A 23389-nucleotide genomic window follows, 5' to 3' on the forward strand; every position below is an offset into this window, starting at 1 on the left:
TTAACCTAACAGGCATGTCTTTGGACTGTGGGAGGAAGCTGGAGTACCCGGTGAGAACCCACGCATGCACAGGGAGAACATGAAATAAAAGTAGCCTAAAATTTATTTAAAAAAAGCTTGAAATAAAAACGGAGTTAAAAAATAAAAGTCCATGAAATACGTAACGTAGCTTTACAAAATAAAAGTGTCACAAAATAAACACCAATATGAAATAAACAAATCCTGAAGAAAATAAAAAGATAAAAAATAAATCAGAAATAAAATTTGAAGTAAATAAATAAATAAATCCACAAATAAATCACAGAATATACAAAAAATTACAAATATTTATTTAGTTTTATTTCATAGGGACGTTTATTTCATTGATGGAATATTTATTAATAATTTATTATTAATAACAGTATTTATTTAATTTTGAATGAAATGGCTTTCCATGCATTCCATTCTTCAGTCCGTTAACAAAATAAAAACAGCGGCAGAAGCAGAGTGCTTTTATTTTGAATGCCCGGTTGTGGTTTTCGGGTTGTTGCTACCAGCTGAATTCCCCAGTCAAGGGGTTATTCTGGTAAGGAAATAATATTCTTCTTTTTGTGTTATTTGTGTTGTGATATTTGAAGGTTACGTTCATGTTGATCTAAAACATTTGCCGAGGTACCTTTATGGCGTCGCTCTTCCTGCAACCAGAGAGCTCATAGGAATTAGGTCAGTCTTTAAGGTTTTAACTGAGTCAGCAGAAGGCTTGCGTTGACTTCGGTAAAGTTAGAAAGATATTCACAGATTCGTCTTTTCCGGATCAATAACTCATCAGCGGAACATTGCTTCTACAAAACCGACACCTCTCTGCAACCACAGCAAGGCAGACAATGAGCTACAAAAAACGAGCCTACAAGCGCGCTGGGAGACTTGCATTGGCCTCTTTTCTATGGAAGCAAATCGTTACCATATTTCAAATGTAAAAGCATTTCCAGAAATGCTTTTTCATTTTAAGAATGTGGCTGCATTATTTGACCCATAAATAAAATTAGTAATCAATCATCCTATTTGCATTTTCTTCTTCACGACTGCACATTTTATGCCATAATCAAAAAGAAAACAAAGCAGACATTGCTTTTTCGTTTTCGTGGTCTGCCCGCAAAATACTGCCCAGAACTCGAAAACGAAAAAGCATTCCGAGCGGCGGGCACAGCAGAGTGACGTCAGCAGCCGCTCTTCCTCAGCTCCCTGCTGACCGAGCTACCCATCTTGTTCAGTAGGGGGCGCTGTGTACGTCTGCAGTGCATTACATTGCAAACGTGCCGATTAATTGATTGAATTGCAGCAGGGCCGAGCTCAATTTGTGGCAGGCTGTGGCAGATCATTATTTAAAACATTATTTTATTAAAATAATATTTTATCTGATCTTGCATTGTGAATGGTTGTCTAAGTTGGTTCCAAGACTAACTTAACTTCACTTCCAGATTCTTCAAGATAATCCTTGGTTCTCAAACATAAACATTGCATGGTAATGTTGCATCACTCTTTTTGGTCATGATTTCCAATCATCTTTAATCAACTAGTTTATATTGTACATAGTTCTTTAGTCTTCGTTATTCTTTAATTCTGCTTGGTAGTTTAGTTGGATTGTTTTAGCATAGCAAAGAGTTTGTTGATTGAAATATGTTTGACTTTGAGTTGACTTATTTTTGTTAATAAATACTTGTATTTTAAGAAATTGTGTGAATTCATTCCATGTGTGTGCAGAGTTTATGCTGTTCAATAATGTCAGAGCTCGTCTCACACCTTTCTATTTTGTCCTAATACCATCGCCTTACTGGGCTGGTATTCACAGAACAACCCCTAACAGGCCGAAATATTATTTGATAAAATATTAAAATATTAAATATTAAATAATATTCTCAGATTCATAATCCCAACACAGACAAGTGCTGTTAGGGAAGATTTATGGGCAAATGCTGGTGGAATAACAGCCCTGGTCAAAATAATGAAGAGTAAACACATTAAAAGCTGAAAGACAGATTATTTACCCTATTTGGTAAAGATGATCCAAAAGACTGTCATCCTCTTTTTTAGTGTCTTGAAAATCTCCAAACACAATTCTGTTCTTTAATTCATCTTTGTCTTCCTGTTCTTTTGATTTTTTGTGTCGTGAGCTTATCAAATCCCAGACTCCTCTGCGATTTTTGGTCCATACAACGCAGAGCCAATGATATATTTTTTGGATAATCTTTTGGATAATCTTTATAATTATATAAACAACGTGATATGGAGTAGATGTGATGATTTTTGTATCAACCTACAACTTCTAATTGTGTCTTTGTGGATTATAATACCTATAAAGACCCACAATGTTGCGTGAAGAATATTTGTAATATCTGTGGTACATTTTCCCAAGTAATTGTCGTAGTATGATCAAGATGAGATACCCTCTGTGTGCAATGAGTTTGATGGCACTACAACGTGCTATAGTGAAGTTATTGCTTACTTTAATTATAGAATATTAAAATGAAAGCCCAGTATCCAAAGCTATCTGATTGATATAGCAAACTGTAATTCGTGATGGGTTATTCTATCCTACACCTAGCAAAAGGGATTTTACTGAATATTTGGCTATTTAGGCTATAGTCTTCCTAAATTCCTAAAAACATTTTAAAAGTATTATTTTCCAATCCAAGAAATGTAGTATGAAAAACGTGAGATAACATACAAATAAAATGATTATTATGACAATAAACCTCTTCTTGGTGACGCTATTGAATATTTCCCAATCATATTTTTCTGGTGTTGCAACTTGCAGACGGTCCCTGCGCATTTGTGGCGCAGCGAGCCCTGCAAAGAGGCCAATGCAAGTCTCACAGCGCGCTTGTAGGCTCATTTTGAGGAAAATACGACTGTAGCTCTGTTGTGTCAGTTTTGTAGAAGCAATGTTCCGCTGATGAGTTATTGATCCGGAAAAGACGCATCTGTGAATATCTTTCTAACTTCACCGATGTCTTGCATTGCCTGGTCTCTCTGTCTCATTCTTTCTCTTGTTTTATTTTTATTTAGTTTCTTATTCTGGCTAAATAATCACATTGACGTGGAAAACACCAATGCCCTTGATCTTATTTTCCATGTGTGCTGAGATGTGTTTCATTTATTGGTTACTGATTGCGCCGCAGTTTTAGCGTGTAGTTTAACTTTGAATTATACAAGGCTGAACAAGTTCATCTTTGTATGTTAATGTCAATGCATTTATTGAATGAATTCAATTTAAAAACGTAAAGGAAGGTATTGATTCGTTTCACACGGTGATCATATTTAACATATTTATATATGTTAATGTTTATGATTATGGCCTACGCTTTAAGAAATTACAAAATTCCGTTTCTCAGAAATTTTAAATATTACTAAAGACCAAAAACGAAGTTTATACAAAAATCTCGGCCTACGGTGAAGCATGTCCTGTACAGTATATGCACTCAATACTTAGTATGGGCTCCTTCTGCCTTAATATATGCATCAATTCGGCGTTACATGGAGGCGGACTGTGACACTGTAATGGAAGCCAAGGTTGCTTTATTAGCTTGCCAAGTGATAGTATGGTCACTAAAGTTGGTATTGGTTTTTGGCTTTTGGCAGTGTGAGCAAGGGGGAGGCTCTGGAGGCACTGAGCTAGCTGCAGTCCAGGTTTTGTGAATATCTAAAAACTCTTGAATGGGTTTTGCATCACAGTCCTCTTAACGATGAAGTTATCACTGTTAACTGTGTACATTTTTAGCCACGCTTTTTCCTTTCACAAACGTTTCCATAAATAGACTTGTGTACATCAGTTTTTCATCCTTGTGGAGGGTGTCTCTGACTGTCTGCTGGGACACCTGTCTAGTAAGCTGTCTTAGATGTGATTGTGAAAGCTATAACATTGTCATAAAATAATTTAAGTGTTTTTTTATTGATATTATGTAAAATTAAAATCTTTTGAGAAACCAAATTCTGCATTCTGGATAAATTATGTTTTTGATGATATTCTAACTTATTGATGATGCAAATGTATGTTCAACCTCGCTGCAGCCATGATTCAGTAAACTTGGTGTAATTTGAAGTGAACCTCTCTGTGACCTTATCAGTCTCTCTTTTTGGGGGAACATGACTCATTCTTCATTACAGTGCAGGTTTAGTCAACTGAGATTCGTGAGCAGCTCCTTTAAGGTCCTAATTCAGCTGTTCAGTCAATATAGGCTGTGGACTTTGACTTGGCCATTGCAACACCTCGATTCTCTACATTTTCCTCTATCCTGTTGTTTTGTTGTTTTTTTTAACCGTGTCCTGTCCAGCAGAGTAGCGCTCAGAATTGTTGTTTGAGTGCCAAGAAATTGCCCAACAGATTTACTTTCACAAGCGGAACATCACAGCTAATGCTTTAAAGCTCTGCTTGATATTTATAAAAGAAACTTTATTATAAACTTCTTTGGGAATATTTCAATTGTTACGGACATGGAGACTGAAATGAAAAGGAAAAAAGAAGCTCGAAAAGAGAGAGATGGGGGGAAAATGGAAAAAGGGGAGAAAAGGAGAAAAGAGTGGAGGAGAGAAAGAAGGAAGAAGAGAATACAAGATTACACACTGCTTGCTTATACACCTGCAGCTGTTTTTTTTTTTTTTAACAAAATAGTACACGGTACTTATGAATGTAAAATGTACTTAGTGAGAGGTGCAGCCCAATATTGAAGATCTTTGTATCTGTGAAAACCTGAAGCTTAACACCTGTGAGTATGAGTGTGGACGCGCTTTTGAAAACAAGGTTTCTCCACAAAAATATGCAATAGCGAGTGTGAGGACCCACAGACCTGCCCCATGGTCCTTGGACGGAAACTGAGGAGATCCAAGCCACAGACATTTAAAGGCCGCCCAAAGCACAGGAACCCCAGTCCCCAACAACCCCCATCCACCTCCGCAGAGGGGGCTATGTACAAAAGAGGGTTCCACATGGCTCAAACCAGCCTGCCAACCGGAGCGGCCCCAGGACGGAGCAGTCCCGAACCCCCAATGAGTTCCGATTCCAACTCTATGAGTCTCCCACCCACAGTGAACCCCAACATGAATCTCCCCACAGGGCCACCTCCAACAAGGACACCGATATCAAACACATGCCCCCGAACCCTAACGCCACGAATCCCCTCCCCCACAGGGGCACACCCCCACAGGGGCACACCCCCACAGGTGAACTCCATAGCCGATGAAGCCACACCCACACAGCGCAAGCTCCACACACAGCCCTGCTCTAAGCACCCCCGCCGCACCCCGCTCCCCCACCACACAACACGCCGCAACGACAAGGCAAGGGCCCTGCTCAACGCCACCCCGGCCCACTGGTGCAACAGGGCAGACCCCACCGAGCACCGCACCCACAACAGGACCCCCGACCCCGCACCATGACGGGACAAACTCACAAACTCACTATCCTGTTATTTAATATTCCTGTGTTTAGGATCATTGCATAAACAAAGAGTTCACCTCCCATTTGACTTTAGAATATTTTGGTTTACTTTCAAGGTGCACTTGTACTTATGTTTTTTTTACTGTCACTGAATTTATAAATAGATATTTTTAACAGATTTGAAATATGAGATTTCTTTTTTTAGGGGACTGACATGTTGCCAGTTGTGGTTGTCCATGGTGGAGCGGGTCATATCCCCAAAGAGCGCTCAGAACGGTCCACCTCAGGTGTGCGCTCTGCAGCGCAATCAGCATATGCAGTCCTGAAGCGAGGGGGCAGCAGTATGGATGCCGTGGTGGACGCTGTGATGCTACTGGAGAATAATCCATCTTTCAATGCAGGTATTGTAAAAATAAGATTGCCACCTAGAACTAGCTAATTACAGGAACTGTTTATGCAGCTATTTCAATATGTCTATGCAGCAGAAAGATATATACAGTTAGATATATGGACACTGATCCATCCTAATAAATTGTTTAACTGAATCATTCTAAACAAAGACCAAGTTTGGCAGTGGCTGTTGAAAACGTTCAAAGTTGCTATTGTGGTAACAATTCACATTGTTTAAAGGTGATTACAGCTAAAATAACTCTATCACTCTGAATTAGCTGACAGAGTCCTTTAAATAATGACTTCTTATGTTCTAAATAATTACCTCGTATTATTGCTTTGCATCAGAACCGCCACCCATGCAGGTATCTGCTGCTAAGAATACCTGCGGTTTTGTGCATCATCAGAAAACTGCAGGTAAGCTAAAAAAGCAGTTCTGTGCATCCTCCAGAGCTTCAAGATGAGAGCTTGTGCTGTACTGGAGAAGCTTAAGGATATCCATCAGAGTCCAGTAAGCTCCAGCACAGTCTCCTTAGGACTGAGTGATTATAGAATCTTGTTGCCACCAATGCAGAGCTTGCTTAACGTCAGCACCAGATGGGTAGGAGCATGTCTGTATCCACAGAGAAGAGAACACTTTTTGACCATGGGCTGTGACAAGAACGGCAGCAAAGAAGGCGATTCTGTCATAGATCAAATTCATGTAGGGGTTTCTTCTCATCTAAGGAAGTGGACTTCTTTCTAATTTTTGTGCCTCCCAAAAACACTTCCATGATGAAAGATTGCCATCAAAGTGTCCTCCAAGAGCAACAAGGAGATCAGATCATGATTGGCATTTTTTCCACTATGAAGGAGCCCTGTCAAGGTTAAAGTGATAAGGAAATGTTTAAAATGACAAAACAATGAAATGTGGGCCAGCAGCTAACAAAATACCAAAATGTGGAATCTTCAAAACAAAAAACTGGTCTCCCTTCCTAAACTGTTGACAGCTGGTAGCAGATTTGTCCCCAAAGTCAGTAATTTCTGAAATATTTTTTTAGGGTGTGGATCAGTGCTGAATATTAAGGGAGAGGTGGAGATGGATGCCCTCGTGATGGATGGGAAAACGCTGAGCAGCGGAGCCGTGTCTGCTGTCCGCAACATAGCTAACCCGATTCAGTTGGCCAGACTTGTTATGGAGAAGGTGATATTAGCTGCATGCTTTTGTTTATTTTTTATCAACTTTTATACAACTGTTCAAATACACTCTGCAAAGTTATTCTCCATCTGCTTTCAAAAGAGAAAGGATCAGTAAAGCTGCAGCAATGTTTGCACCGTGGCCTAAAAGTCACGTCTGTGTGTTCAGCAATGATTTGCTGTGCAAACGTATTTCACAAATGCGATCTCTGATCCCTCCTTCAGACCAGTCACGCATGTCTGACAGCTGAAGGTGCCTCTCAGTTTGCTCACTTCATGGGTATACCTGAGGTGCCTCAGGAGTCCCTCATCACTGAGTACTCCCGCATGCGCTGGAAAAAGAACCTGGAACCAGATGCCAACCCTGTGGAGTGCCAAATGTAAAACTAAATACTTTGGAAATTCTTCTACATTTCATTAAAAGCAAAATGTAGTGATATTTTTAAACCATTCAATTGTAAGTATTTGAGATAATTGTATTGATGTCTTTTTGTTTATTTTTGGTCAAACTCACAATATTGAAACATTTAACATCTGCTATGTGGAATTTTATGCAAAACAGTGGACCTTAGATTTTTCTTTATTTATTTAACCCGGAAAGTCCCTTTGAGATTAAGAACCTCAGCAACAATTAAAATGACATATAAAATGACAGCTCATGGAGGTCATCTCTAGTGCTCTCAGGCTGGACTTAAATGTGCTCAATGAAGTAAGCTCAGTGAATTCCCAGGCTTTTTGCAACATGTTCCATGTAGATGGAGACGAGATAACAAAAGCCCTTTTTCCCAGTTTGTGTGGGGAAGTAGAACAGAGAAATTGAACAAACAAAAAAGACCATTAACATGATCTACAGCCGTGCATTTTATCACTGCTTGACCTGTGCTTGTAACATATTTAGACCGTTAGAAACGTCTTCTGCTTCTGCCTCCTCTTTAACATTCGTCAACATTAAAGTAATGATAATTAATGAATAGTAACAGTAATATTGAAGTTGGTCCCATCATTTATCACTGAAGCAGACTGTGCTGCATGAAAAAATTCCTTACATTTTGTGTTAGAAATATAAACATTGAGTAAACAAAGCCAAAATGTTCCTTTCTTCATTCGAACTTGATGTTTAAATTATGTGGAGTGTTCATATTAATATTTTGTGTTGATCTAAATACATCTCCACTGATTTGTTTTGTTGTTTAGGGGGAAAATGGGGACAGTTGGAGCGGTGGCAGTCGACACTGATGGGAATGTAGCGTGTGCAACTTCCACTGGTGGACTGTTAAACAAGATGGAAGGCCGGGTGGGCGACACCCCATGCATAGGTCAGTTCTCACACCTTCTGTCATGGATTCAGATCATAATAGACATTATCTGGTCCTTACCAAGTTGCTAAAATATTTAAATGGAACCTCAGCTGCACAAAGTACACTACAGATACCTCACTGTCATTGTTTTTATCAAATAAAGATGAATTTGAAATGGAAAGCTGGTGTGATAAACTTAGTACACCCTATGATCCAACAGCTAGTTGTCTGACTTTATCCATTTCTTACATCTTTCATAGAGATTTGCAGATATGTGTTTCTGCACACCTCTCTTAAGGTCCCACCGCAGCTTTTCAATCAGGTTGAGGTCTGAACTTTGACTGGACAGATGTCCTAACATTTCACTCCAGAATACTTTGGTATACAGACAATTTGGCCGTTTACTTAATGTCTGCAAGGTGCCCAGATGCTGTGGATACAAAACTCCCCAGATTGTTGTGCAAGGTATTTGCATCTCTAATATTATTGCTGATATCTTTCCAGCCTGGCATTGTATCAACAGACAACTGTTTGCTCCAGAGCAGCAAATTGCATAAATGCCTGCTTTTCAGAGCTGTTTACAATGATGATGATCAGTCATCGAATGCATTCAATCAGCATCACCTGGCTGCTACTTTCTGTCTTAAATCCTCTTGAGGCAGGAAGGTTTCACTTGTTGTGATTATGAATATGAATATATTATTTAATATTAATACTTTTATATTTTATTAAATAATATTTCGGTCTGTTAAGGGTTGTCCTGCGAATACCAGCCAAATAAGGCGATGGTATTAGGACAAAATTGAAAGGGATGAGCCAAGCTCTGACATTATTGAACAGCAAAACTCTGTACACACACAGAATGAATTCAAACAATTTCTTAAAATGCAAGAATTTATTAACAAAAATAAGTCAACTCAAGTCAAACATATTTCAATCAACAAACTCTTTACTATACTAAAACAACCCAACTAAACTACCAAGCAGAATGAAAGAATAAGGAGGACTAATGGGCTGTGTACAATATAAACAAGTTGATCAAAGATGGTTGAAAACTATGACCGAAAGAGTTATGCAACATTACCATGCAGTGTTAGTTTTGTTTGAGAACCAAGGATTATCTTGAAGAATCTGGAAATGAAGTTAAAATGGTCTTGGAACTAACTTAAGCAATAATTGGCATACCTTTAGACAAACATTCAAAATGCAAGATCAGATAAAACATTATTTTAATAAAATAATATTTTAAAGAATGATTTGCTGAATAAAACCAACCTTCTGGATGACTAATTCTCAACGGTGTTTTATTAAGTCAAGTCAAGTCAAGTATATTTATATAGCACTTTTCAGCAAGAAGATGTTCTTTAGGTGACAGAAGGCCGACCTTGTTACTGTCTTTATGTGACTCTGAAGGTTCAGGTCTGAGTCCATCACTACACCCTGGTTTCGAGCCTGATTGGTGGTTTGCGAGCTGTTCTAAGCTGTTTTAACTTTTAACCACTCTTCCTTTGGTCCAAAAATTATTACTTCAGTTTTGTTTTGAGTCAGGTTAAGAAATTTGTGGCCCATCCATGCATTGATTTCTTCTAAGCATATACCCAGAGCTTGAATGGGTTCATAATCACCTGGCGGCATCGTAACGTATAGCTGTGAGTCGTCTGCATAGTAATGATAACTTACATTGTTGTTTATTAAAATCTGAGTTAGGGGGAGCATGTAGATATTGAATAGAAGGGGCCCTAAGATGGACCCTTGGGGAACGCCACGTGTGATTTTTGTGGTCTCTGATGTAAAATTACCTACTGACACAAAAAAGTCCCTGTCCTTCAAGTAGGATTTAAACCAACTGAGTGCTGTGCCAGAAAGGCCGACCCGGTTTTCCAGGCGCTCTAATAAAATGGAGTGATCAACAGTGTCAAATGCTGCACTAAGGTCCAATAATACCAGCACTGTGGTTCTTCCACAGTCTGCATTTATACAGATGTCATTGAACAACTTGACAAGAACAGTCTCTGTACTGTGGTGAGCAGGAAGCCTGACTGGAAGACATCGAAGCGGTTGGTCGTTGTTAGGAAGTTGTTTAACTGCTGAAAAACAGCTTTTTCAATTATCTTGCTGATGAAGGGGAGGTTTGATATAGGCCTGTAGTTCTGCAGTAGTAGCTTGTCCAAGTTGCTCTTTTTCAATAGAGGTTTGATAATTGCTGTTTTCAGGGCCTGGGGGAAAACACCTGACAAAAGGGACGTGTTTATTATTTGTGTTAAATCAGATGTTATTACAGGCAAAGCTTTCTTAAGGAAAGCTGTGGGTAAAACATTGAGATGGCAGGAAGAAAAGCTTAGTTGGTGAACGATTTCTTCTAAGTTTTTGTAGTTTATTTGGTGAAATTGGGAAATTTTGTCGAAATCAGTTCTAGTTGGAGACAACATTGGTACTGGAGTTGATGTGGATGTGCTGACTGCCCCTCTGATCTTTTGGGTTTTTTCAGTAAAGAATTTAGCAAATTCATTGCAGGCCCTGGTAGAGTAGAGTTCAGATGCTACAGTTACAGGAGGGTTTGTTAACCGGTCGACCGTGGCAAATAATACACGAGCATTGTTAATGATTTTGCTGATGATCTCAGAAAAGAAAGATTCCCTTGCATTTTTCAGTTGTAGGTTATATCTGTATTGTCTCTCTTTATAGATAATATAGTGAACCTGGAGTCCAGTCTTTCGCCACTCCTGTTTTTCACTTCTGACTGGTGGAGCACTTCTCCATGGAAACATTTTCTTCCCAGAAATGACTTTCACTTTAATTGGAGCAATTGAATCCATGATGTCCGAGATTTTAGAATGAAAGTTATCTACCAGCTCATCTACAGTGTTACAGGGCATAGTGGAGCTAGAAGAGTAAATCTGGTTAAAAGTTTCAGCAGCACCGTCCTTAAAGATGCATTTTCTTATCATGTGTCTTAGGCAAACTGAGCCATTGGAGATGATGCTTTCAAAAATAACAGAAAAGTGGTCAGATAGAGCAACATCAGTTACAGACACATTGGAAATGTTTAGACCCTTAGTGATGATCAAGTCCAAAATATGTCCCTGTTTGTGTGTTTGCTGTTTAACATGTTGAGTCAAACCAAAATTTCTAAGAGTGTCACATAGAGCTATTGCACTTCTTTCTTCAGGATTGTCCATGTGAATGTTGAAGTCTCCCACAATAATTAAACAGTCATAATCAACACATATCACAGATAAAAGCTCATTAAAATCACTGAAAAAGTTTGTTTTGGACTTAGGATATTAGCTGCCTTTATTTATTAAAATAATATTTAAAGAGATATTATTAAGGAAAGCTAACAAAAGAAGCTTATAGCTTATCACAATCAAACACAAACCATTAAAATACCATTAATAAAAGGGTTAAAATGCATAAGCGTGGACGTGCCGTTATGGCCGATCTTCTGTGTTTGAAATCACCCTTTAAATAAAGTTTGTCTTAACTTTAAAAAAAAATCAAGCACAGAACACACAAACTGAGCACATGTGCTTACAGCTAATCTGCTAGCACTAAGATAGAGTTTTCAATATAAACAAAACCAAACGTCATAAAACAAAACTTTTTTTGATTATTTCATTCTAATCTACTTCTCTCTGCCCAAAACACAACCTCTTATGTGAACCATGCTGAGGAAAAGTTGTCCGGGGCAACGAAGTTGAAGAAAGCATCCACAGTGAACAAAGGGTTAACTTGCTAACCTCCGTAGCTGTGGGGTGGGGCGGCTTTCTCTTTCGGCATTGTAGAGACAGGGTCTCTGCTGGGAACTCTATGGAACACAGTTTGCTTCTGTAGACCTCAGAGAGAAAGTCAAGCAACACTTGTACCTTAATTACCCCGTTCATGAATGAATACCGGATACACAAACAGCAATTCATTCCTACATAACTTAGTGCATATGATCGCGTGATCGTATGACACTCTTGAATCCAGTTTGAAGAGTTATGTCTGTTTGCCAGCAAAGAGACATTAGCCCGCTGTGTCCCTCTGTCCAGTTCCATTGGAGACCTGCGTGGAAGAGGTCAGTTTGTTGCAAAAGTGGGGGTTTTATTCGGACAGTGACGTCACGGGAAGTCCGCTGTTATTCCCTGTTTCTGGTTGTGCTGGAAGTAGGTAAATGTGATTTATTTAGAAAGTTCCAGAAAAGTTCTTACTGGCCATTAATTTTGTACCCATGGCTGTGGTCCCAACAGACTTATTTATTTTACAGGGCTTTTCCATTTGTCTTCATTATTGTTTGATAAATCCTGACATTTCTTAACACTTGTGGTTAGATCCCTTTTAAAATAAAGACCTCTTTAGTTCTTATCCTTGTAGAACAATAAATGTATTCAGATCTGACGTTTTTATAGCTAGGTGCTGTGCTTTCTTAAGAGTCTGTTAAACTTTAACCAGTAGATCTGCACTGTTGTCTTATATGATTAGTTGGTAAACAAATCACACAGTCGGATTTCAACTTTGGTCTAAAACAAAAATGTTCTGTAGGCTCACATGTGTTGGATGGTGCTTTTGAAAAAAAACAACATCTTCCATTTCCTGAAAAGAATTATCCGCCTTGGACTTTCTTTATGCTAGAGGCAGACAGCAATAGCAGACTAAAACTGCGAACCTGAAGCTGCATGAATGACATGACGTGAGAATAACAGTGCAGCTCTAACACTGGACACTGGTAACAGTTTATTGGAAGTTTAAACAAAAGTAAAGAGTAAATATGAGTCTGAAACATGCATCCATATTAGTGTTGTGATGTTGTGTCAGGCAGTGGAGGCTATGCTGATAACATGTCAGGAGCAGTTTCAACTACAGGCCACGGAGAAGCTATCATGAAGGTTACGCTGGCGAGGCACATCCTGTTCTACATGGAGCAAGGTAACACTCACATACACACTAACACAGTGGCTTAACAAAGAGCCTGTCCAGATGTGTTCAGATCACTGAGGGCTCTGCAAAATATTTATATCATGTTATTTAAGCACCTTTTCAACAGCTAAGATACATATATTTACAGTTGCAGACACTCATCATGGACATACATGTCCATTTTTAAACAAGTTTGTGTTTATAGATTTTCTTATATCCACACAGAGTCAAAATATATGGCAAGGAAAGGCAAGTGTATTTGTATTGCCCATTTCAGCAACAAGACAATTTAAAGGGGTTAATATGATGACAAAAAAACATCTAACAACAAAAAAGCGGCATAATAAAGGAAAGTAAAGAAAAGTTGTACTACAGATTGAAATTAATGACCTCAACTGTTTTGTAAAATCGTAAGACTAAACGAACCTTCTGCAGGAAAATTTACATCTTTTACCCATTCATTAATGCATTCAGTGCTTTTCAAACCACATTACTTCACTATACAATCAAACGTTTCTCCCTGGGGAGGAGGAAATTCTGTAGAACCCTTCTGGCCCGTTACCTGTCTGGGTAATGGCGGAATATTCCTTTAAAATTATTCACGTCTTGACCAAGAGTCAGAGCCCTCTCGGCGCTCTGTAACCTTCCCCCTAACTATTGTTAGGAGTGCCAAGCTCAGCCAATCAGTCGAGGAGGGGTCTTCTGCAGCGAACTACTTGTTACTGCACACAGCGAGGTCTGCCTCGCTCAGTTTTAAGGTGAAAATTTCCAAATAACCTTTGTCCCCAGTTGACAACTTTGTTAATTTATTTTAAACATTTAATTTAACCTCACTCCAAACACTGCTGTAAGAGGGGTGCATGGAACCTCCCTACCATGGAGAAAAGTGCCACCTATGCACCACCTTAAATTGAATGAGTTTCAGCATTTTTGCAGTTTTCTGGAAGCTTGTTCCAGATCTGTGGAGCATAAGAACTAAAAGCTGCTTCTCCATGTTTGGCTCTGGTTCTGGGATGCAGAGTAGACTTGAACCAGAAGACCTGAGTGGTCTGGAAGGTTGATACAACAACAATAAATATTTAATGTATTTTGTTGCTAAGCTATTCAGTGACTTATAAACTAACAGACGTTTTTTTAAAGTCTATTCTCTGAGATAAAGGAAGACAATGGAAGGACTTTGAAACTGGGGTGATGTGCTCCACTTTTTAATTCTTAGTGAGGACATGGGCAGCATCGTTCTGGATCAGCTGCAGCTGTCTGGTGGGCTTTTTAGGCAGACCTGTGAAGATAAACACATGGATGAGTTTTTCAAGATCCCGCTGGGACATTAGATCTTTAATCCTGGAAATGTTCTTTAGGTGATAGAAGGCTGGCTTGGTGACTTCATGTGCCTTTGGAGGTTCGGGTCTGAGTTCATCAATAGTTCAATTTTTTGAACTCTGGTATGTCACCCATAATGTTGTGTGCATTTCAATATTTTGAGCAAAACTGTGCTCTTACCCTGCTAATTGAACCTTCACACTCTGCTCTTACTGGTGCAATGTGCAATCAATGAAGACTGGCTACCAGGCTGGTCCAATTTAGCCATGAAACCTCCCACACTAAAATGACAGGTGTTTCAGTTTCATTGTCCAACCCCTGTAGGTTTGTGATGCTAAACAAGAAGCTTTGCTGTTACACTAAAACAAGCAACACACCAGACTGGATGACTGTGTTAAACTCTGACTGCATATAACTGAACCGCAGAACTTGTCTCTTGTCTGAATTGGAGCAAATGAAAGTGTTAATTCATAAGAAGCTTAGTTGAGGCTCTCTGACTGACTGTCTTCCTGTGTTTTACAGCACGTTCTCCTCTCTTCTCTGCTCAGGCCAGTCACCTGAAGCCGCCAGTGATTTGGGCCTGGCCCACATGAAGTCCAGGGTCGGGGGGCTGGGAGGGGTCGTGACCGTGGACCCACAGGGCAACTGGGCTGCTCGCTTCTCCAGCCGGCAAATGGCATGGGCTGCTGCGCAGAAAGATACGCTGCACTATGGCCTGTACACAGGAGAAAACTTCACCCAAATCATGGAGGATACTCACTGACCAGCTGTCAGTTTGTGAAGTTAAAGCTAGAAATCCAGGCAGAAACAGATGAAACGGCTGAAGATGATCATCCGGTAAAGAAACAATGGTTAATTAGGTTTAATGTTGATATTCCGTCATTATTTTTAAATCAACTAAATTAACAACAAATTTACCTTAGGTATATCATCAGTAAGAGCAGAAACACACTAAGCCCAAAAACTGGGCAACTGTGCACAGGTCTAAGCCGATCGAAAGAAAAGCGTGTTGGGAGATATTTCCAGGAACGTTTATGATTTCCCACAAACTTTTTTAACATGATAATTGCAAAGTAATCAGAATCTGATCATTTGTAAAAGTATTTCAGTATTTTTGTCACTGAGGGAAAATGTGGACAAAGGCACATTAGACAACATAATTCACTGCTCAGTTTTTGAAGTTCTGAGGAGAAGCTTCAGGTTTTACAATTATATTTTATTAAAAACTACTGGCCAGTTTTATGACCACTGGCTACCTTATTTTGAGCCAGTGTTAACACACAAGCAAAGGTTTTCTGCCACAGTCCTCCCTGAGCATGTTCACATCAGTACTGATAAAGTTCAGTTTCTCTGATTTAAGTATTAAAAAAGAGCAATAAAACCAATTTCTACCAGAATTATCAGCATATTGAAGGGTGCAGGTACATCTCACTATAAAGCTTTCCAGCAGAGGGAAAGATTGTCCTCTAAGGTTTCCTGGCAGATAACTGCTCTGACTTTGGACTTGATAAAACCCAGTGGATCAACACCAGCAGATGACATGGCTCCACCAATCATCCCTGACTATGGAAACTTCACACTGGACGTCAAGCAACAGGGATTGTGTGACTCTCCACTCTTCATCCAGACTCTGGGACCTTGATTTCCAAATGAAAAGCAAAGTTTACTTTTATCTGAAAGAGAACTTTTGACCACTGAGCAACAGTCTAGTTGTTTTTCTCCTTCCTTTGTCAATTTCAGTGGGGTCAGGGGTGTGCCAGATGTAATATTTCTAGTTTTAATTGGGTTTTTAATTTACTGGTTAGCCATAATTAACAGAAATAAACATCTTAAATATATCACTATGTAATTATTCCTTATGGTTCAAAAGTTTCAAATTTTTTAATCTGTACTCAAAGCCCACACTGCATAGATGCATCCCCACCAGTAGAATGCACTCCTTGAAGGAGAGAGCACCTGCAATCAGATGGTACCTCCCCTCCAGTTTAGGAGGTCCCTAAGCTCACCAATGCACCGAAGACCTCCAGGCCAGGGCCGGGCGCCAGTACATGCACCGGCCCAAAACCCGACGACATACCCCCCAGGACCCAAAACCCCCAGGACCCAGCCCAGGGGCGACACGCCCCAGGAACCCCGAGCCCACCCCAGACCTACCCAGGAGGAGCGGGGCCACCAGGCCAGTAACCTATGTCTGCCAGCATAGGCCCCCAAAAAACATTGTATGCAGCCACCAGATGTAACCCCAGGGAGCCAACAAAACCCAATCCCGTCGAGAGCCACAGCCCCCGCTGCCAGACCCCCCAGCGACCCCAACCCAGGGACACCCCTGATGCCCCAAACCCAGACAACTCCCTGTATCAGCAACAATGCCCCACAGGATGAAGCCAAGAGGCTGTCTCCAGATTTATCTAATCCAACAATCTGGTTTATACTAAGAACATTTTTATTTTTCCAGTTCATAAGAATAGTTTTCTTAGCGATACCTAAGACAGTGAAAACCATGTGGTTTTACTTGTTGATTTTATGAACAAAAAAGCTTTTCAGGGATTTTCTGATGTATTGAGAAGCTCCTTTAAGCCTTTAATCCGTATGTGTTTTATGTGTCGTTAAACACCTGTTAACACTGTTGAGGATGAAATTTCTGTTAATCTGCCTGCTAGTAGTAACCTTCTGATCCACTAGATGGTGCTGTTTCATGCAAACAAAATGCAAAACTTGAGATTTCCTTTTTTTACTGAAGTACTTTTAAGGCTTTTGTGTTGTGTAATTCATTGTAATTGTATAGATGTGTTATAGGTTATTTTATCAGATTGACCATTCTGCAATATCATTATTAAAACTCAGTGTTATACCTCAGATGTGTTTCACATTATTTCTATTATTAGTTCTTATAATCTGATTTATTTATGGGTATTAATAAAAGCATCTTTTTTAGATATGCTTTTATTAATAACCTCTGTGTAATTGCATTATACAATAAAAACACATAACTTTGCCTGCAGAATGTTTGTGGAGCTTTGGAGCTCTTCACTAAAATATTACAGTTTGCTTTATTCTTCTCGTCTCAGTGGTAATTTTCACAAGATTGGTGTAAGCTTTAACACATTTCTTTGAAGAAGTGCACCTAAAGGGAATACCGTATGCATATAAGGATATAAGCAGCTCATATAAAACGTATGTATATTTATTGCAAAGAGATTTCTTTGTCGTCATATCAACAGCACTGGTGAAGCTGTTTGAGGGTCCCTCAGAAACCACATTCTTAATCTAATTAGCAAACCAATTGATGTAAAAAAGCAACAAATATTCTTTAAATCATAGTCTACTTGTGTTTCCAATGGTTACATCCAAAGGAAAAGCCTGCAGGCATCATTGCTTTGCATCAAAATTACCTTACTTGCAGGAAAGTGCTGGTAAGAATATTGCAGATATAGAAAAAAATATTGATCAACAATAACTCAAGAGAGACGCTCAGCTTCAGTAAGGAATGTTTCAGGACATTCAAGAGTTTCCAGCAAACACCAGGATGTCCTCCTCCTGATGCAGAGTCATGTTGTTACCAGTGCAGAGCTTGATCAACATTGGCTGCAGATGGGGGTGAGTGCAGAACACCTTTGGACATACAGGACAGCAAAGAAGTCACTTCTGTCCATGAAAAACACCAAGGAGAGACTGAAATTCAGCAGGAAATACAACGATGCCTGAATCTTTTGAACATCTGCAGAAGAACCAGTGAGAGGAACCATGAGTCCTATGTGGTGCTAACAGTGAAGCATCCTGATATAATGGATGTATGGGGTTGTTTCTCCTTGTTGGAAGCATCCTACCGCATTTAGACCAAGAAGACTCCCATTAGTATGGAGTTGGATAAAAATGTCCTGTAAGGCCAGTGTAATTTGCAATATTTAGTGAGGGCCAAATGCATAACATGCAGAGCCGGGCAGTAAATACCTTCCTTAATAATAAATCCAAGAGTCTAGTGATGTGTTGTAAATATCGATTGAATCTACTAAAAACAGTTTAATAGACTGTTAGTGGGCATGTCCTGTAGGTCACCTATCTCCACGCTGTTTTGAGTGGTAACTCATCACTTCTTTCCCACATCCTTATGTGCTTGGAGTGTAAACACATTCATGTGTTTTATCTGCTCTCAGATCCTGATAACAATGGGTTGCTGCTTAAGTTTGTACCCTAAATACAGCATTGATGTAGGTGATGGAAAACACCAGCAGCCAGAGTGAGGATTCTCATTTCATGTTGGTGGCAGATATGAGCACGACACTGTTCTGGAGCAAATATTGTCCCTTCCTGAGGGGCCACTGCAGGGTTGGGGTCTGGGACAGCTTCGATCGATCTATCTATCTATCTATCTATCTATCTATCTATCTATCTATCTATCTATCTATCTATCTATCTATCTATCTATCTATCCGTCCGTCCGTCTATGAAACACTCTTAAAATATTAACCTATCAGCTATCTATTTTACCATGACATTCATTTTCTATTTATAAATGCCTGAAGTAAACTGGTGCAACATTTGATTTTAAGTTTACTTTTTGTTTACTGGTTAAACAAATCTGTAGTGGATAGCAGTAACTGAAAATCTTGACATATAAGATAAGCAGACCTCAAACTGCAACTCAGATGCCTTTAATAAGCCTGGATTCTAGCACTTCTACATTTAGATTAAATTAGTCGTCACTCAAAGCACCACATATACAGGGGTTGGACAATGAAACTGACACACGTGTCATTTTAGTGTGGGAGGTTTAATGGCTAAATTGGACCAGCCTGGTAGCCAGTCTTCATTGATTGCACATTGCACCAGTAAGAGCAGAGTGTGAAGGTTCAATTAGCAGGGTAAGAGCACAGTTTTGCTCAAAATATTGAAATGCACACAACATTATGGGTGACATACCAGAGTTCAAAAGAGGACAAATTGTTGGTGCATGTCTTGCTGGCGCATCTGTGACCAAGACAGCAAGTCTTTGTGATGTATCAAGAGCCACGGTATCCAGGGTAATGTCAGCATACCACCAAGAAGGACGAACCACATCCAAAAGAATTAACTGTGGACGCAAGAGGAAGCTGTCTGAAAGGGATGTTTGGGTGCTAACCCGGATTGTATCCAAAAAACATAAAACCATGGCTGCCCAAATCACGGCAGAATTAAATGTGCACCTCAACTCTCCTGTTTTGGCTGCCATATCATGGCATTCCCTTGGCCCAATACTTGTGCTAGATGGGTGCATCACTGCCAAGGACTACCGAACCATTCTTGAGGACCATGTGCATCCAATGGTTCAAACATTGTATCCTGAAGGCGGTGCAGTGTATCAGGATGACAATGCACCAATACACACAGCAAGACTGGTGAAAGATTGGTTTGATGAACATGAAAGTGAAGTTGAACATCTCCCATGGCCTGCACAGTCACCAGATCTAAATATTATTGAGCCACTTTGGGGTGTTTTGGAGGAGCGAGTCAGGAAACGTTTTCCTCCACCAGTATCACGTAGTGACCTGGCCACTATCCTGCAAGAAGAATGGCTTAAAATCCCTCTGACCACTGTGCAGGACTTGTATATGTCATTCCCAAGACGAATTGATGCTGTATTGGCCGCAAAAGGAGGCCCTACACCATACTAATAAATGATTGTGGTCTAAAACCAGGTGTTTCAGTTTCATTGTCCAACCCCTGTATATGAACTCTATTCTGTTCTCTGAGTGGTTAGATGTCTGATTAAGACAAGGGTGTTAAGTTAGCACTCTTACTTTTGGAGAGTGCTAACGAGGAAAACTGACATGGAAATTTGGAATTCCTCACCAGCTTGACCTAAGCTCAACAGTTAGCAAATTTTTCTGGTTTTCTGACTTGCAATTGGTGATGTGTTCAATCCAATTCAATTTAATTCAGTTTATTTATATAGCACCAATTCACAACAAAAGTCATCTCAATGCACTTTACACGACAAACAGATCGAGTTTATAAACTGAAATATGTAATCAAATCAATCCAGTCAAATATATAGATTCAGTTCATAATGCTAATTGGCAAAAGGTTTTCTAATGAAATCAACCAGATTACATCAAGTCTTCCTGAATCAGCATGTGACGAGTTGATAAAAAAAATTAACCGGGATCTCCTCATAGTCATTTTGACTTGAAAAGCTGGAGTTTCCTAACCCACCCAAACCTCAAACCCCAAAAAGTTTGCTCTGTATGTAAAGCATTTTGATAGCTGCAGTAAGTTGTGTCTCATTAAATCATTCACTCACAGCACTCAACAGCATCTATTTTTGAATGTGTCCTTTAGTGTTTAATTACAAAACGCTAAGGAAATGTAGAGAAATACATCCTTATTGGCGTGTATTGTTACCAGTCATTAGTCTGGTCCCTGAGCACAACAACTTGCAAAATTATTTATTTCAGCGTAACTGTGGATGAGTTGAAGTTTTAAGAGAAATTCAGCAGAACAAAATGACAGTGAATCTACAGAGAACTGCATGAACCAGGTCTGCATGTTTGCTTTAAAGTATTACTTTATGATGAACCTTTTCCATATGTTTCACACCTTTTATGTAACATATACATCCTGTATAATTTGACTAAAAAACAAACAAATCTGTGAGAAAAAATAACAGAAAAGGTGCAAAATCCTGGTGAAATAACTGCACACCCTTAAACTAATACTTTAAAACCAGCTTTTGATTCAGTCAGTCAGTCTTCCTAAATAGGAATCTATCAGTATCCCACATCTTGACTTCTAGCAGTTGTTGACTCTTCCTTGCCATAGTTCTCCTGATCAGATTGTGAGGACATCTCTTGTCCACAGTCCTCTTTGGGTCACCTCTTAGATTTCTTGTCAGAATTATTTCTGGACTTTGACTAGGGCATTCCAAAGCTTTAATTTCCCTCTCATAAAGGTATTCTTTTGTTGATTCGGGTTTGGACTAACTGGGATGTTGAAAAATGAAATCCCTCATCATCTTCAGCTTCCTAGCAGACACCTAAAGGTACTCGTACTCATTGTTTTCCGCTTCATCCGGGACCGGGTCACGGAGGCAGTAGACTCAGCAAAGACACCCAGACGTCCCTCTCCCCAGACACCTCCTCCAGCTCCTCCGGGGGGAGCCCAAAGCGTTCCCAGGCCAGCTGAGAGACATAGTCCCTCCAGTCTGTCCTGGGCCATCCCCTGGGCCTCCTCCCAGTGGGACGTGCCTGGAACACCTCCCGAGGAAGGAGTCCAGCAGACATCCGGTATAGATGCCCGAGCCACCTCAACTGGCTCCTCTTGATGTGGAGGAGCAGCGGCTCTACTCCGAGCCCCTCCCGGATGGCCGAGCTCCTCACCCTATCTCTAAGGGAGTGCCCGGCCACCCTACGGAGGAAGCTCATTTCAGCCACTTGTATTCGGGATCTCGTTTTTTCAGTCATAACCCAAAGTTCATGGCCAAAGGTGAGGCTAGGAACGTAGACTGACGTAGACTGACTAAATTGAGAGCTTCGCTTTTCGGCTCAGCTCTCTCTTCACCACAATGGACCGGCACAGCGTCCCCATTATTGTGGCAGCCACACTGATCTCCCACTCCATTCTCTCCTCACTCGTGAACAAGATCCCAAGACACTTAAACTCCTCCACTTCAGGCAGGACCTCCCCTCCAACCTAAAGAGGACAAGCCACCCTTTTCCAGTCGAGAACCATGGCCTAGGACTTGGAGGAGCTGATCTTCATCCCAGCCGCTTCACACTCAGCTGCAAACCTCCTTAGTGCATGGGGCGGTTCATAAAAGTTATGAAAAAGATCGGTGACAAAGGGCAGCCCTGCCGGAGTCCAACATGCATAGGGAACAGGTCTGACTTAGTGCTGGCAATGCGGACCAAACTCCTGCTCTGCTTGTACAGAGACCGGATGTTCCTTAATAAAGGGGCCCTGACTGCGTACTCCTGGAGCAGCCCTCACAGGGCACCATGAGGGACACAGTCGAATGCCTTCTCCAGGTCCACAAAACACATGTGGACCGGTTGGGTAAACTCTCATGAAGCTTCAAGTACCCTGCAGAGGGTGTAGAGCTAATCCAGTATTCCACAGCCGGGGCGAAAACCACAGTGCTCCTTCTGAAGCCGAGGGTCAACTATTGGCTGGCTCTCCTATCCAATACCCTGGCATACGTCTTACCAGGGAGGCTGAAGAGTGGGATCAGTGGAAAGCCCAGTCCCTCTCTTCACCCGAGTGTCTAAAACATGTGGCCGAAGGTCTGAAGAAACGACAACAAAGTCGATCATCGACCTCCTGCCTAGGGTGTCCTGGTGTCAAGTGCACTGATGAACATCCCTATGCTTTAACATGGTGTTCATTATGGACAATCCGTGACTAGCACAGAAGTCCAATAATGAAACACCACTCGGATTCAGATCGGGGAGACCATTCCCGCCAGGTGTCACTGTCCTTTCCTATATGGGCGTTGAAGTCCCCCAGCAGAATAACAGAGTCCCCGGGAGGGGCACTGTGCAGCTCCCCCGACAGGGACGCCAAGAAGGCAGGGTACTCCGCACTACCACTTGGCCCGTAGGCTGAAACGACAGTCAGAGACCTGTCCCCGACCCGAAGGTGCAGGGATGTGACCTTCTCATCCACTGGGATAAACCCCAACACGAGACGGCTGAGCTGGGGGGCAACAAACAAACCCACCCCAGCTTGCCGCCTCTCCCTGCGGGCCACTCCAGAGTAGAAGAAAGTCCAACCTGTCTTGAGGAGCTGGGTTCCAGAGCCCACGCTGTGCATGGAGGTGAGCCCGACTATTTCTAGACAAGCTCAGGCTCCTTCCCCACCAGCGAGGTGACATTCCACATCTCTAGAGCAAGCCTAAGCATCCAGAGATCGGGCCGTC

General features: G+C 40.8%; 1 protein-coding gene across 3 annotated transcripts; it reads left to right on the forward strand.

Moving 5' to 3' along the window:
- The first annotated feature begins 471 nt into the window (after nt 1-471).
- Nucleotides 472-17352, forward strand: asrgl1 (asparaginase and isoaspartyl peptidase 1). 3 transcript variants are annotated; one of them, XM_047350939.1, is made up of 7 exons: nt 472-565; nt 5619-5814; nt 6844-6986; nt 7205-7359; nt 8174-8295; nt 13075-13185; nt 15045-17352. In XM_047350939.1, the coding sequence occupies exons 2-7, from the start codon at nt 5628-5630 to the stop codon at nt 15257-15259; spliced, it is 933 nt and encodes a 310-aa protein (XP_047206895.1). In that variant the 5' UTR covers nt 472-565; nt 5619-5627; the 3' UTR covers nt 15260-17352. The 3 variants fall into 3 exon arrangements, with proteins under 3 accessions (XP_047206895.1, XP_047206897.1, XP_047206896.1); XM_047350941.1 differs by having other exon boundaries at nt 15019-15238; XM_047350940.1 differs by lacking the exon at nt 13075-13185.
- The last annotated feature ends 6037 nt before the right edge of the window (nt 17353-23389 follow it).

Source organism: Girardinichthys multiradiatus, chromosome 22 (assembly GCF_021462225.1).
Source record: "Girardinichthys multiradiatus isolate DD_20200921_A chromosome 22, DD_fGirMul_XY1, whole genome shotgun sequence".
NCBI classification, from domain to species: Eukaryota; Metazoa; Chordata; class Actinopteri; order Cyprinodontiformes; family Goodeidae; genus Girardinichthys; species Girardinichthys multiradiatus.

What these genes read in the sequence shown, in the direction of transcription:
- asrgl1 (XM_047350939.1), top strand. Translation starts at nt 5,628, where the DNA reads ATGTTGCCAGTTGTGGTTGTCCATGGTGGAGCGGGTCATATCCCCAAA. An exon ending in TAATCCATCTTTCAATGCAG is followed by an intron (nt 5,815 to 6,843) that starts GTATTGTAAAAA and finishes ATATTTTTTTAG; the next exon opens with GGTGTGGATCAGTGCTGAAT. An exon ending in GGGCGACACCCCATGCATAG is followed by an intron (nt 8,296 to 13,074) that starts GTCAGTTCTCAC and finishes ATGTTGTGTCAG; the next exon opens with GCAGTGGAGGCTATGCTGAT.